This window comes from Choloepus didactylus, chromosome 5, assembly GCF_015220235.1.
Source record: "Choloepus didactylus isolate mChoDid1 chromosome 5, mChoDid1.pri, whole genome shotgun sequence".
Taxonomy (NCBI): Eukaryota; Metazoa; Chordata; class Mammalia; order Pilosa; family Megalonychidae; genus Choloepus; species Choloepus didactylus.
Window position 1 is genome coordinate 109,063,391 of NC_051311.1, and position 15,982 is coordinate 109,079,372.

The 15,982-nt window shown below is 38.2% G+C and overlaps 1 protein-coding gene across 5 annotated transcripts in view; it reads right to left on the minus strand.

Annotated features, from left to right (window-relative positions):
* KRIT1 (KRIT1 ankyrin repeat containing) overlaps positions 1-15,982 on the minus strand; it is a 47,624-nt gene that overhangs the window by 21,017 nt on the left and 10,625 nt on the right. For all 5 annotated transcript variants that reach the window (XM_037836646.1, XM_037836647.1, XM_037836645.1 and 2 more), the window contains one exon: positions 478-607. In XM_037836646.1, coding sequence (XP_037692574.1) covers positions 478-607 — 130 coding nt within the window. Of the gene's footprint in view, positions 1-477; positions 608-15,982 lie in introns of those variants that run through there.

Genomic DNA, 15,982 nt, shown 5'->3' on the forward strand with positions numbered 1-15,982 from the left:
ATTTTTATAATTTTAGTATTAGTTAAGTACTTAATTTATTATCAGTAAAAGTTTTGCTAATGGACACAGTGAACAAATTTTAGAAACTGTTTATAGCTCTATAATAATAAAAAAATCTTTCAAAAAATACGAAGTACTATTTAAATTTGAACCAGCGAGATACAGGTGACCAAAGAATATACTGACATGTTCACTGATTAAGAGTAATTCAGAAGTAAATCTAGTTTTATTACAGGGGACTCTTAATTCTTGAGCAGGGGTTGTCTTTGTGAATAATAAAATTAACCAGTTACAAGCAAACCAGGAAAATCCTCTTTGGGATTTTTCATTTTTATGTTATATTTCAAAAGTGTACCATTTTGTTAATACATGTATTATTAATTTCATTATTTTCCTCCAAAAGTTTGTATCAAAGCTAATTTATACTATAAACATGTATTTGATTTCTTAAAAAACATTTTTAATGACATTTCTTACTTATCCAAGGCTATTAACATCCTTGCTGTAAGTGCAGCAAAGTGAGTGCTGGATTCACTACAGACTCGCATAATATCTTGGAAGCAGTAAAAAATTGGGCATCCTGGAGTATATGTATATTTAGTATTATCTAAAAAAAAAGAAATATGCAATTATATAAAAGGTTTATGATTGTTTTCCATTTAAAAGTATACAGTATCTTAAAAACTTTTTAAAAAGATTTTATAGAATACTTGATCCAACAACAGCAGAATACATGTTCTTCTCGAGTACACATGGATAGCCCATATATTGGATCACAAAACAAATCTCAAGAAATCTAAAAAAACAAACAAACCGAATTCACACAAAGTAAATTCCCCTACCATAGTGGAATAAAGCTAGAAATCAATAACAGAAGGAAAACAGGAGAAGTCACAAATAGGTGAAAATTAAGCAATTTACCCTTAAACAAAAAAAATCACAAGGAGAATTAGAAAACACCTCGAGACAAATGAAAATGAAAACACAACATATCAAGACTTACAGAAAGAACCAGAGAACCCTAAAGTTGGTTCTCTGAAGAGTTCAATAAAATTAACAAACATTTAGTTAAACTGATGAAGAAAAAATGAGAGGACACACATAATAAAAATCAGAAATGAAAGGGGGGACATTATTATTGAACTTATAGAAATAAAATGGATTATAATAAAATACTGTAACTGTATACCAACAAATTGGATAACCTAGATGAAATAAAGTCCTAGAAACACACAAATGACTCATGAAGAAACAGAAAATCTCAACAGACCAATAACAAGTTAAGAGATAGAATCAGTCACCAAAACCCTCCCACCAACAAAGAAAAGTCCAGGAACAGATAGCTTCAGTGATGAATTCTACCAAATATTCCAAAAATAACTGACCCCCAATCATTCTCAAACTTTCCCCAAAATACAGAAGAGGAGGGAACACTTCCTAAGTTATTCTATAAGGCCAGCATTACCCTAACACCAAAGCAAGATTAAGAAATTACAAAAAATAAAATTACAGATCACTTTCCTTTTGAATATAGGTGCAAAAATCCTCAATGAAATACTAGCAAACTGAATACAACTCCATATTAAAAGGATTATACACCATTTTGAAGTGGGATTTATCAAAAAATGCAAAAGTGGCTCAACATAAGAAAATCAATCAAGCTAAAACACCATATCAATAAAATGAAGGAAAAGAAAAAAAACATGATCATCTCAATGGACCCAGGAAAAGCATTTGACAAAACCCACTATCATTTCTGATAAAAACACTCAGAAAACTAGGAATACAAGGAAACTTCCTCAACATGATAAAGGCTATTTATGAAAAACTCACAGCTAGCATCATTCTCAATGCTGAATGACTGAAAAGGTCAAGAAGAAGACAAGGATGCCCACTTTCACCACTGCTATTTCACATCATACCGACATTTCTAGCCAGAGCAATTAGGCAAGAAAAAGAAATAAAAGGCATCCAAGTTGGAAAGGGAGAAATAAAATAAAACTATCTATATTCACAAATGACATGATCCTATATGTAGAAAATCCAAAAAGAATTCACAAGAGAGCGACTACAGCTGAAGTTGCAGGGTAAAGACCAACATGCAAAAACATTTGTGTTTTTATACATAAGCAATGAACAACCCGAAAACAAATGAAGAAAGCAATATCATTTACAATGTGATTTAAAAGAACAAAATACAGAGGAAAAAATTTAACCATGGATATAGAAGACTTGTACACTGGAAACTACAAAACATTGCTGAAAGAAATTAAAGACCTAAACAAATGGAAAGCTATCCTGTGTTCTTGGGCTGTAGGACTTAATTTTAAGATGTTGGTCCAAGGTGATCTAAGGAATCAATGCAGTCCCTACGAAAATTCCAGCAGCCTTTTCTTTTTTTTTTTGCAGAAATGGAAAAGCAAATCAACAAATCCATACAGACTAGCAAGGGACCCCAAGTAGCCAAAACCATCTTGAAAAAGAAGCACAAAGTTGGAGGATTCACACTTACTGATTCTGAAACTGTGGTACTGGCATAAGGACAGACATATAGACCAATGGAACAGAACTGTGAGTTCAGAAATAAACCTACACATCCATGACTGATTCTTTTTTTTTTTTTTTTTTTTTGGGGCAGATAACCAGCACCGGGGTGCACTGTGAGTGACCAAACTACGGAAATCCAGGTACCCCCAGGACTCCATCGGCACCCCAGTATTGGTCCCCAGCAGCCGTAGCATTTTCTTTTTTGTAATTATATTTTGAAGTAAATTCAAATTTACAGGAACAGTTGCAAAAACAATACAAACCCCATACACAGAACTCCAGCATACCCCAACCCCCCTCCGCCGATACCCTGATCCACCAATTTTAACATCCTGTCACACCGCCATTTCTTTCTTTCCCTCCCTCCCTATCATCCATCATCTATTGCTCTGTCTTCTGAACATAAGAGAGCAAGCTGCACACATCCTTGAACAAACAATATAATTCACATATACATTTCCCACAAACAAGAACATTCTTTTATGCAATCCTATTAAGCGCAGCTAAGAAGTTCAAGAAATTCAACATTGATACAAAGCTTACATTCTATATTTCCTTTCTTTTTTCCTTATGTCCCAACTGTGTCCCTTTGAGCCTCCTCTCCTCCATCTTCAGATCCCATCCAGGATCATCCTTGGCATTTAATTATCATTATCTATTTACACTGTCTTTTTTATTTTATTTTTTCTTTTCAATTGTGTAAACATATATACAGCCTAAATCTTCCCATTCCAACCCCTCCCTAGCATTCCATTAATGGGATTAATCACGTTTAGAATGTTGCAATGCTATCACCTTCCCACCATCCATTACTAGAAATTTCCCTTCACCCCAAACAGAAACCCTACACTCATTTCTTAACTCCCCATTGCCCCTTCCCCCACTTCTCGTAACTCATACTCTACTTTTCATCTCTATGATCGTATTCTCTGATACTCTGTGTTTACCATGGGGCTTAAATGTAACCTCTTAAATTTATAACAATCTTGTTTTTCAACATAACTTCAATAGGACACGTAAACTATGTTCCTATACTCCTCCATTCCCCCACCTTTATGTAGTTCTTGTCAAAAATTACATATTTTACATTGAGTCCAAAACCACTGATTTATCATTACAGTTTATGTATTTTAGATCCTGTAGGAAGTAAATAGTGGAGTTACAAATCAAAAATACAGTAGTATTGGTATTTATATTTACCATGTGAACTTTACTGGAAATCTTTATTTCTTCATGTGGTTTCAGTCAATTGTTTAGTGTCCCTTCCTTTCAGCCTGCTCAGTTCCCTTTAGCATTTCTTATAGGACTGATCTACTGGGTGATGAAGTCCCTCAGCTTTTGATTATCTGGGATGTTTTCATCTCCCCTTCATTTTTAACCTCCAGGCGTTTGTGAATTTTCTAAGTCTCTGATGGTTATTGACTTCTATTTGTATTCCACTGTGGTCAGACAATGTGCTTTGAATAAATTCTTTATTTTTTTTTTTTTTAAATTTATTGAGGCTTGTTTTATGTCCCAGCCTATGGTCTATTCTGGAGAAAGATCTATGATCACTAGAGAAGAATGTGTGTCCTGGTGATTTGGGATGTAATGTTCTATATATGTCTGTTAAATTTCTCTATATCTCTCTCTCCTTTCTTTGTTTCTCTGTCAGTAGGGCTCCCTTTAGTATCTGAAGTAGGGCAGGTCTTTTATTAGTAAAATCTCTCAGCATTTGTTTGTCTGTGAAAAATTTAAGCTCTCCCTCAAATTTGCAGGAGAGTTTTGCTGGATAAAGTATTCTTGGTTGGAAATTTTTCTCTCTCAGAATTTTCAATATGTCATGCCACTGCCTTCTCGCCTCCACGGTGGCTGCTGAGTAGTCACAACTTAGTCTTATGTTGTTTCCTTTGTATGTGGTGAATTGTTTTTCTCTTGCTGCTTTCAGAACTTGCTCCTTCTCTTCAGTATTTGAGAGTCTGATCAGAATATGTCTTGGAGTGGGTTTATTTGGATTTATTCTATTTGGAGTTTGCTGGGCATTTATGCTTTGTGTATTTATATTGTGTAGAAGGTTTAGGTAGTTTTCCCAAACAATTTCTTTGAATACTCTTTCTAGACCTTTACCCTTCTCTTCCCCTTCTGGGACACCAATGAGTCTTAAATTTGGACATTTTATTTTATCTATCATATCCCTGAGATTCATGTCGATTTTTAAAATTTTTTCCCCATTCTTTCTTTTGTTCTTTCATTTTCCATTCTGTGGTCCTCAAGGAAGCTGAGTTGTTGTTCAACTTCCTCTAATCTTGTATTATGAGTTTCCAAAGTGTTTTTAATTTGGCCAACAGTTTCTTTTATTTCCATAAGATCTTTTTTTTATTTACTCTTGCAATTTCTTCTTTATCCTCTTCTAGGGTCTTCTTAATGTCCTTTATATCCTGTGCCATGCTCTTGTTTGTCTTTAGTTCTTTGATTAATTGCACCAATACTGTGTCTCTTCTGATCTTTTGGGTGTTTGGGTTTGGGTTCTCCATATCATCTGGTTTTATCATATGCTTTAAGATTTTGTTGTTTTTGGCCTCTTGGCATTTGCTTTACTTGATAGGGTTCTTTCAGGATATAAAAAATACTGATTTCTAATTTGTCAGACCTACAGCTTGGTGGCATACACTTTCTCTAACTAACCAGCAGATGGCATCCATGAGTCACCTATTCCTCTCAAGTCAGTTCTCCCCAACTCTGTCTTTGTGGTGTGTGGGGATCTGATTCTTGTGGGGTTGAATTGGTGCACTAAGTTTGGGTGCATTGTTGGTGCTGTCTGCCCTGAATGTGGGGCGTGTGTCTGGGCAGTTAGGGAGGCAGGCAGCTATAATAATCAAACCTCCCAGGTGTTTCCAGAGATTTAAGGCTGTTTCAGGAGTCTAAGCCTTCATTTCGGTCTTGCTACAGATAGTCTCTGCCGCTGACCACAAGTCCTTCGTATTGGCATAGGGTCCCTGGGATTTCCAAGCCGGTCCCCCTTCTCAGCCGTGCTCTTCCAGGACCTCTGCTGACGGAAGGTTGTGCCACATCGCAAGTGTGCGCCGGCCCTCCAGGGAAGCCCTGGGCTGCTGGGCCGTGCAGGGGTTTTCCCAGCCTGCAGTAAAGATGGTTGAATGGGGCGTGTTAATTTCCCCCTTTTTGCACAGCTCCGCCCTCCCAGCTCCGGGACAATTAACTGTGGGTGCACTAAAGGCACTGTCCACAGCCAATATTTTGGTGTGCGCGTGGTGCTATGGGAAACACTCCCCGTCACACTGGGACCCTCGGCGCAGCTCTGGGCTATAGCTCCTGCCCTGATTAGGAGCGTCCCCAGCCCGCCGGGGAGATGGCTGCAAGAGGTGTGGTTTCTTTCTCCTTTTGGCTCTCCCTCTGCCCCCATGGCCCCGAGACAATCAGCAGCTGGCTATCCTCCACGCCAGACATTGAAGCATTGGCACAGCCCGCTCCTGCCGTGCTTCACTGTGCGGTTCTCAACATCGTAACCACAGCTGCTCCTGGGTTTTTCTTTTTTTTAAAGAACTAGTCCATCTCCAAATGCCAACCCATGGTTTTGCCACACCACAACGCGGCCGCCGGACTTTCAGCCGGTTCACTAACTCATTTCAGAATGCAGTCTCCCGGTTTCACCAAATGCACGGTCCCTGTGGATTTAGCAGATCTTGTCCGGCTGGTGCATCGCTGGAACTGGTGTTCTGGGTCACTTTCTGGCTTTTATCTAGTATTTTTCATGGAGGTGTTTTTTTTGCCCTGTGTCACCTAGCCGCCATCTTAGTTTCCATGACCGAGTTTTGACAAGGGGCCAAATCCACTCGATGGAAGAATAATCTCTTTAAGAAATGGTACTGGGGCAACTGGATAGCCACATACAAAAAGATGAAACTGGACCCCTACTTCACACCGTATAAAAAAATTAACTCAAAATGGATTGACAACCTAAATATAAATAAGGGCTAAAAGCATAAAATTCTTAAAATAGGGGAAAATGTTCATGACCTCATATTAGACAATGTATCCTTAGACACGATACCAAAAACATGGCAACTAAAGAAAAAATGATATATAGACTTCATCAAAATAAAAAATTCGTGCATCAAAGGGCATTATCAAAAAAGTAAAAAGACAATTTACAGAATGGGAGAAAATATTTGGAAATCATGTATCTGGTAAGGGTTTAATATCCAGAATACATAAAATACTCCTACAACTCAACAAAAAGACAACTAATCCAATTAAAAAATGGGCCAATGACTTGAATAGACATTTCTACAAAGAAAACATACAAATGTCCAATAAACACATGCTCAACATCATTAGCCATTTGGCAAATGTAAATCAAAACCAGAAATCAACCTCGTTAGCCATTAGGGAAATGCAAATCAAAACCAGAATGAGACACTACTTCACACCCATGAGAAATGCTATTATTAAAAAACGGAAAATAACAAATATTGGTATGGAGTTGAAGAAATTGGAACCTGTGTGTATCGTTGGTGGGAATGTAAAATAGTGCAACTGCCATGGAAAACGGCACAAAGTTGAGCACAGAATTAGAATTACAACATAACACAGGAATTCTTCTCCCAGGTATATACCCCAAAGAACTGAAAGCAGGGTTTTCAAATAGATACTGAATACCAATGTTTTCAACAGCATTATTTACAACAGCCAAAAGGTGGAAACCACCCAAGTATCTGTCAACAGATGAATGGATAAACCAACTGTGGTACATATGTACAATGAAATATTATCCAGCCGTAAAAAAGCATGAGATTCTGATACATGCAACAACATGAATATACCTTTAAGACATCAAGTTGAGTGAAATAAGGCAGACAAAAAATGACAAATAATGTATGATTTCAGTAATATAAAAAACCCAGAATAAACAAATTCATAGAGACAGAAAGTAGACTGCATGTTACCATGGCTGGGAGATAGTAGGAAATGGGGAGCTACTGCTAATGGGTACAGAGTTTCTGTTTGGTGTGATGAAAAAGTTTTGGTAATGGATTGTGGTAATGGTAGCTCAATATTGTGAATGTAATTAATGTCACTGAATTGTACACAAAAAAGTAGTTTAAAATGGGGAACTTTTATGGTCTATTACCGTAATAAAAATTTTTTAAAAATGAAAAAAAATTTAAAAGAAAAAAGTGTAATTTTTTTCTTGTCCCTCTCCACCCCATTAAAATTTGTAAAGTATAATATACCTCTTCCTAGCTTTGAAATTAGAAGTCCTGGGTTCAAGTAATGACCATTTCTGTGACCTTGGTTCACTTGGATGAACTAAGTATTCAAAATTCTGGAAGATTTATAGGAATCCCTTTCTCTTTCTCAACATTGTTGTAAAACTCATTAATAAGACTTCCAGAACCATTTAAAATACTGAACTTTATAAAATAACTATGGCTGAAAAAAACTGATCTGGAATGCTAGAGCTGGCTACTAAATACTGTATGGCAGCAGGCTGAAGATATTCCCATGGTGTATTATTAAACCTCACATAAGGCCACTACTCTATTGTCTCCAAAATACTTTCATGTTCAGTATTTCAGTGAATTCTTCCATCACTATGAACCAAGTAAGGATTCATTTTACAGAATACTTAAGTATCTTTTTGTACTCTAAAGCATCTCCTTTGAAAAACAATTTGTTAAAACCTGAACACTTTTAATTTCAATTATCTCTTGCCTCTTCTACATTTCTCTGTCCTAACTTAGAAAATGTAAACAAAAATGTTAATGCTCAGCCCAGAAGCCTGTTTATTATTTTGAAATCAAAACAGCTTTCTTTAAGTAGCCAATTTTCTCATCATCCATTAATTTAAAAACAACATGTACTTTACAACAGTATCATACTAGTCAGTATAAATGCAATTTCCTACATTCCTCAATAGAGTTTAAGTTAGGATCTAAAGTGCATAAAGAGGAGGCGGGGCAAGATGGCAGACTGGTGAGCTGTATGTTTTAGTTACTCTTCCAGGAAAGTAGGTAGAAAGCCAGAACTGCGTGGACTGGACACCACAGAGCAATCTGACTTTGGGCATACTTCATACAACACTCATGAAAACGTGGAACTGCTGAGATCAGCGAAATCTGTAAGTCTTTGTGGCCAGGGGACCCGCACCCCTCCCTGCCAGGCTCAGTCCCGTGGGAGGAGGGGCTGTCAGCTCCGGGAAGGAGAAGGGAGAACTGCAGTGGCAGCCCTTATCAGAAACTCATTGTACTGATCCAGACTCCAACCATAGATAGACTGAGACCAGACACCAGAGAATCTGAGAGCAGCCAGCCCAGCAGAGAGGAGACAGGCATAGAAAAAAAACAACAGGAAAAACTCCAAAATAAAAGCAGAGGATTTTTGGAGTTCTGGTGAACATAGAAAGGGGAAGGGCAGAGCTCAGGCCCTGAGGCTCATATGCAAATCCCGAAGAAAAGCTGATCTCTCTGCCCTGTGGACCTTTCCTTAATGGCCCTAATTGCTTTGTCTCTTAGCATTTCAATAACCCATTAGATCTCTGAGGAGGGCCCTTTTTTTTTTTTTTTTTTAATTCTTTTTTCTTTTTATAAAACAATTACTCTAAGAAGCCCAATACAGAAAGCTTCAAAGACTTGCAATTTGGGCAGGTCAAGTCAAGAGCAGAACTAAGAGAGCTCTGAGACAAAAGGCAATAATCCAGTGGCTGAGAAAATTCACTAAACACCACAACTTCCCAAGAAAAGGGGGGTGTCCGCTCACAGCCATCATCCTGGTGGACAGGAAACACTCCTGCCCATCGCCAGCCCCATAGCCCAGAACTGCCCCAGACAACCCAGTGTGACGGAAGTGCTTCAAATAACAGGCACACACCACAAAACTGGGCGTGGACATTAGCCTTCCCTGCAACCTCAGCTGATTGTCCCAGAGTTGGGAAGGTGGAGCAGTGTGAATTAACAAAGCCCCATTCAGCCATCATTTCAGCAGACTGGGAGCCTCCCTACACAGCCCAGCAGCCTAGAACTGCCCTGGGGGGACGGCACTCACCTGTGACATAGCACAGTCATCCCTCAACAGAGGACACGGGGTGCACAGCCTGGAAGAGGGGCCCACTTGCAAGTCTCAGGAGCGATACGCCAATAGCAAGGACTTGTGGGTTAGTGGCAGAGACAAACTGTGGCAGGACTGAACTGAAGGATTAGACTATTGCAGCAGCTTTAAAACTCTAGGATCACCAGGGAGATTTGATTGTTAGAGCTACCCCCCCTCCCTGACTGCCCAGAAACACACCCCATATACAGGGCAGGCAACACCAACTACACACGCAACCTTGGTACACCAGCTGGACCCCACAAGACTCACTCCCCCACTCACCAAAAAGGCTAAGCAGGGGAGAACTGGCTTGTGGAGAACAGGTGGCTCGTGGACGCCACCTGCTGGTTAGTTAGAGAAAGTGTACTCCATGAAGCTGTAGATCTGATAAATTAGAGATAAGGACTTCAATTGGTCTACAAATCCTAAAAGAACCCTATCAAGTTCAGCAAATGCCAAGAGGCCAAAAACAACAGAAAATTATAAAGCATATGAAAAAAACAGACGATATGGATAACCCAAGCCCAAGCACCAAAATCAAAAGATCCGAAGAGACACAGCACCAAGAGCAGCTACTCAAATAACTAAAGATGAACAATGAGACCATAGTACAGGAGACAAAGGAAATCAAGAAGACCCTAGAAGAGCATAAAGAAGACATTGCAAGACTAAATAAAAAAATGGATGATCTTATGGAAATTAAAGAAACTGTTGACCAAATTAAAAAGATTCTGGACACTCATAGTACAAGACTAGAGGAAGTTGAACAACGAATCAGTGACCTGGAAGATGACAGAATGGAAAATGAAAGCATAAAAGAAAGAATGGGGAAAAAAATTGAAAAAATCGAAATGGACCTCAGGGATATGATAGATAATATGAAACGTCCGAATATAAGACTCATTGGTGTTCCAGAAGGGGAAGAAAAGGGTAAAGGTCTAGGAAGAGTATTCAAAGAAATTGTTGGGGAAAACTTCCCAAATCTTCTAAACAACATAAATACACAAATCATAAATGCTCAGCGAACTCCAAATAGAATAAATCCAAATAAACCCACTCCGAGACATATTCTGATCACACTGTCAAACACGGAAGAGAAGGAGCAAGTTCTGAAAGCAGCAAGAGAAAAGCAATTCACCACATACAAAGGAAACAGCATAAGACTAAGTAGTGACTACTCAGCAGCCACCATGGAGGCAAGAAGGCAGTGGCACGATATATTTAGAATTCTGAGTGAGAAAAATTTCCAGCCAAGAATACTTTATCCAGCAAAGTTCTCCTTCAAATTTGAGGGAGAGCTTAAATTTTTCACAGACAAACAAATGTTGAGAGAATTTGCTAACAAGAGACCTGCCCTACTGGAGATACTAAAGGGAGCCCTGCAGACAGAGAAACAAAGAAAGGACAGAGAGACTTGGAGAAAGGTTCAGTACTAAAGAGATTTGGTATGGGTACAATAAAGGATATCAATAGAGAAAGGGGAAAAATATGACAAACATAAACCAAAGGATAAGATGGCTGATTCAACAAATGCCTTCACGGTTATACCGTTGAATGTAAATGGATTAAACTCCCCAATTAAAAGATACAGATTCGCAGAATGGATCAAAAAAAATGAACCATCAATCTGTTGCATACAAGAGACTCATCTTAGACACAGGGACACAAAGAAACTGAAAGTGAAAGGATGGAAAAAAATATTTCATGCAAGCTACAGCCAAAAGAAAGCAGGTGTAGCAATATTAATCTCAGATAAAATAGACTTCAAACGCAGGGATGTTTTGAGAGACAAAGAAGGCCACTACATACTAATAAACGGGGCAATTCAACAAGAAGAAATAACAATCATAAATGTCTATGCACCCAATCAAGGTGCCACAAAATACATGAGAGAAACACAGGCAAAACTAAAGGAAGCAATTGATGTTTCCACAATAATTGTGAGAGACTTCAACACATCACTCTCTCCTATAGATAGATCAACCAGACAGAATACCAATAAGGAAATTGAAAACCTAAACAATCTGATAAATGAATTAGATTTAACAGACATATACAGGACATTACATCCCATATCACCAGGATACACATACTTTTCTAGTGCTCACGGACCCTTCTCCAAAATAGATCATATGCTGGGACATAAAACAAGCCTAAATAAATTTAAAAAGATTGACATCATTCAAAGCACATTCTCTGACCACAGTGGAATACAATTAGAAGTCAATAACCATCAGAGACTTAGAAAATTCACAAATACCTGGAGGTTAAACAACACACTCCTAAACAATCAGTGGGTTAAAGAAGAAATAGCAAGAGAAATTGCTAAATATATAGAGACGAATGAAAATGAGAACACAACATACCAAAACCTATGGGATGCAACAAAAGCAGTGCTAAGGGGGAAATTTATAGCACTAAATGCATATATTAAAAAGGAAGAAAGAGCCAAAATCAAAGAACTAATGGATCAAATGAAGAAGCTAGAAAATGAACAGCAAACCAATCCTAAACCAAGTAGAAGAAAAGAAATAACAAGGATTAAAGCAGAAATAAATGACACAGAGAACAAAAAAACAATAGAGAGGATAAATATCAGCAAAAGTTGGTTCTTTGAGAAGATCAACAAGAGTGACAAGCCCCTAGCTACACTGACAAAATCAAAAAGAGAGAAGACCCATATAAACAAAATAATGAATGAAAAAGGTGACATAACTGCAGATCCTGAAGAAATTAAAAAAATTATAAGAGGATATTATGAACAACTGTATGGCAACAAACTGGATAATGCAGAAAAAATGGACAATTTCCTGGAAACATATGAACAACCTAGACTGACCAGAGAAGAAATAGAAGACCTCAACCAACCCATCACAAGGAAAGAGATCCAATCAGTCATCAAAAATCTTCCCACAAATAAATGCCCAGGGCCAGATGGCTTCACAGGGGAATTCTACCAAACTTTCCAGAAAGAACTGACACCAATCTTACTCAAACTCTTTCAAAACATTGAAGAAAATGGAACACTACCTAACTCATTTTATGAAGCTAACATCAATCTAATACCAAAACCAGCCAAAGATGCTACAAAAAAGGAAAACTGCCGGCCAATCTCCCTAATGAATATAGATGCAAAAATCCTCAACAAAATACTTGCAAATCGAATCCAAAGACACATTAAAAAAATCATATACCATGACCAAGTGGGGTTCATTCCAGGCATGCAAGGATGGTTCAACATAAGAAAATCAATCAATGTACTACAACACATTAACAAGTCAAAAGAGAAAAATCAATTGATCATCTCAATAGATGCTGAAAAAGCATTTGACAAAATCCAACATCCCTTTTTGATAAAAACACTTCAAAAGGTAGGAATTGAAGGAAACTTCCTCAACATGATAAAGAGCATATATGAAAAACCCACAGCCAGCATAGTACTCAATGGTGAGAGACTGAAAGCCTTCCCTCTAAGATCAGGAACAAGACAAGGATGCCCGCTGTCACCACTGTTATTCAACATTGTGCTGGAAGTGCTAGCCAGGGCAATCCGGCAAGACAAAGAAATAAAAGGCATCCAAATTGGAAAAGAAGAAGTAAAACTGTTATTGTTTGCAGATGATATGATCTTATATCTAGAAAACCCTGAGAAATCGACGATACAGCTACTAGAGTTAATAAACAAATTTAGCAAAGTAGCGGGATACAAGATTAATGCACATAAGTCAGTAATGTTTCTATATGCTAGAAATGAACAAACTGAAGAGACACTCAAGAAAAAGATACCATTTTCAATAGCAACTAAAAAAATCAAGTACCTAGGAATAAACCAAAGATGTAAAAGACCTATACAAAGAAAACTACATAACTGTACTAAAAGAAATAGAAGGGGACCTTAAAAGATGGAAAAATATTCCATGTTCATGGATAGGAAGGCTAAATGTCATTAAGATGTCAATTCTACCCAAACTCATCTACAGATTCAATGCAATCCCAATCAAAATTCCAACAACCTACTTTGCAGACTTGGAAAAGCTACTTATCAAATTTATTTGGAAAGGGCAGATGCCTCGAATTGCTAAAGACACTCTAAAAAAGAAAAACGAAGTGGGAGGACTTACACTCCCTGACTTTGAAGCTTATTATAAAGCCACAGTTGCCAAAACAGCATGGTACTGGCACAAAGACAGAGATAAAGATCAATGGAATCGAATTGAGAATTCAGAGATAGACCCTCAGATCTATGGCCGACTGATCTTTGGTAAGGCCCCCAAAGTCACTGAACTGAGTCATAATGGTCTTTTCAACAAATGGGGCTGGGAGAGTTGGATATCCATATCCAAAAGAATGAAAGAGGACCCCTACCTCACCCCCTACACAAAAATTAACTCAAAATGGACCAAAGATCTCAATATAAAAGAAAGTACCATAAAACTCCTAGAAGATAATGTAGGAAAACATCTTCAAGACCTTGTATTAGGCGGCCACTTCCTAGACTTTACACCCAAAGCACAAGCAACAAAAGAAAAAATAGATAAACGGGAACTCCTCAAGCTTAGAAGTTTCTGCACCTCAAAGGAATTTCTCAAAAAGGTAAAGATGCAGCCAACTCAATGGGAAAAAATTTTTGGAAACCATGTATCTGAGAAAAGACTGATATCTTGCATGTACAAAGAAATCCTACAACTCAATGACAATAGTACAGACAGCCCAATTATAAAATGGGCAAAAGATATGAAAAGACAGTTTTCTGAAGAGGACATACAAATGGCCAAGAAACACATGAAAAAATGTTCAGCTTCACTAGCTATTAGAGAGATGCAAATTAAGACCACAATGAGATACCATCTAACACCGATTAGAATGGCTGCCATTAAACAAACAGGAAACTACAAATGCTGGAGGGGATGTGGAGAAATTGGAACTCTTATTCATTGTTGGTGGGACTGTATAATGGTTCAGCCACTCTGGAAGTCAGTCTGGCAGTTCCTTAGAAAACTAGATATAGAGTTACCATTCGATCCAGCGATTGCACTTCTCGGTATATACCCAGAAGATCGGAAAGCAGTGACACGAACAGATATCTGCACGCCAATGTTCATAGCAGCATTATTCACAATTGCCAAGAGATGGAAACAACCCAAATGTCCTTCAACAGATGATTGGATAAATAAAATGTGGTATATACACACGATGGAATACTACGCGGCAGTAAGAAGGAACGATCTTGTGAAACATACAACATGGATGAACCTTGAAGACATAAAGCTGAGCGAAATAAGCCAGGCACAAAAAGAGAAATATTATATGCTACCACTAATGTGAACTTTGAAAAATGTAAAACAAATGGTTTATAATGTAGAATGTAGGGGAACTAGCAATAGAGAGCAATTAAGGAAGGGGGAACAATAATCCAAGAAGAACAGATAAGCTATTTAACATTCTGGGGATGCCCAGGAATGACTATGGTCTGTTAATTTCTGATGGATATAGTAGGAACAAGTTCACAGAAATGTTGCTATATTAGGTAACTTTCTTGGGGTAAAGTAGGAACATGTTGGAAGTTAAGCAGTTATCTTAGGTTAGTTGTCTTTTTCTTACTCCCTTGTTATGGTCTCTTTGAAATGTTCTTTTATTGTATGTTTGTTTTCTTTTTAACTTTTTTTTCATACAGTTGATTTAAAAAAGAAGGGAAAGTTAAAAAAAAAAAACAACAAAAACAAGGAAAAAAGATGTAGCGCCCCCTTGAGGAGCCTGTGGAGAATGCAGGGGTATTGGCCTACCCCACCTCGATGGTTGCTAACATGACCACAGACATAGGGGACTGGTGGTTTGATGGGTTGAGCCCTCTACCATAGGTTTTACCCTTGGGAAGATGGTTGCTGCAAAGGAGAGGCTAGGCCTCCCTATAATTGTGCCTAAGAGCCTCCTCCGGAATGCCTCTTTGTTGCTCAGATGTGGCCCTCTCTCTCTGGCTAAGCCAACTTGAAAGGTAAAATCACTGCCCTCCCCACTACGTGGGATCAGACACCCAGGGGAGTGAATCTCCCTGGCAACGTGGAATATGACTCCCGGGGAGGAATGTAGACCTGGCATCGTGGGACGGAGGACATCTTCTTGACCAAAAGAGGGGTGTGAAAGGAAATGAAATAAGCTTCAGTAGCAGAGAGATTCCAAAAGGAGCCGAGAGGTCACTCTGGTGGGCACTCTTACGCACAATTTAGACAACCCTTTTTAGGTTCTAAAGAATTGGGGTGGCTGGTGGTGGATACCTGAAACTATCAAACTACAACCCAGAACCCATGAATCTCGAAGACAGTTGTATAAAAATGTAGCTTATGAGGGGTGA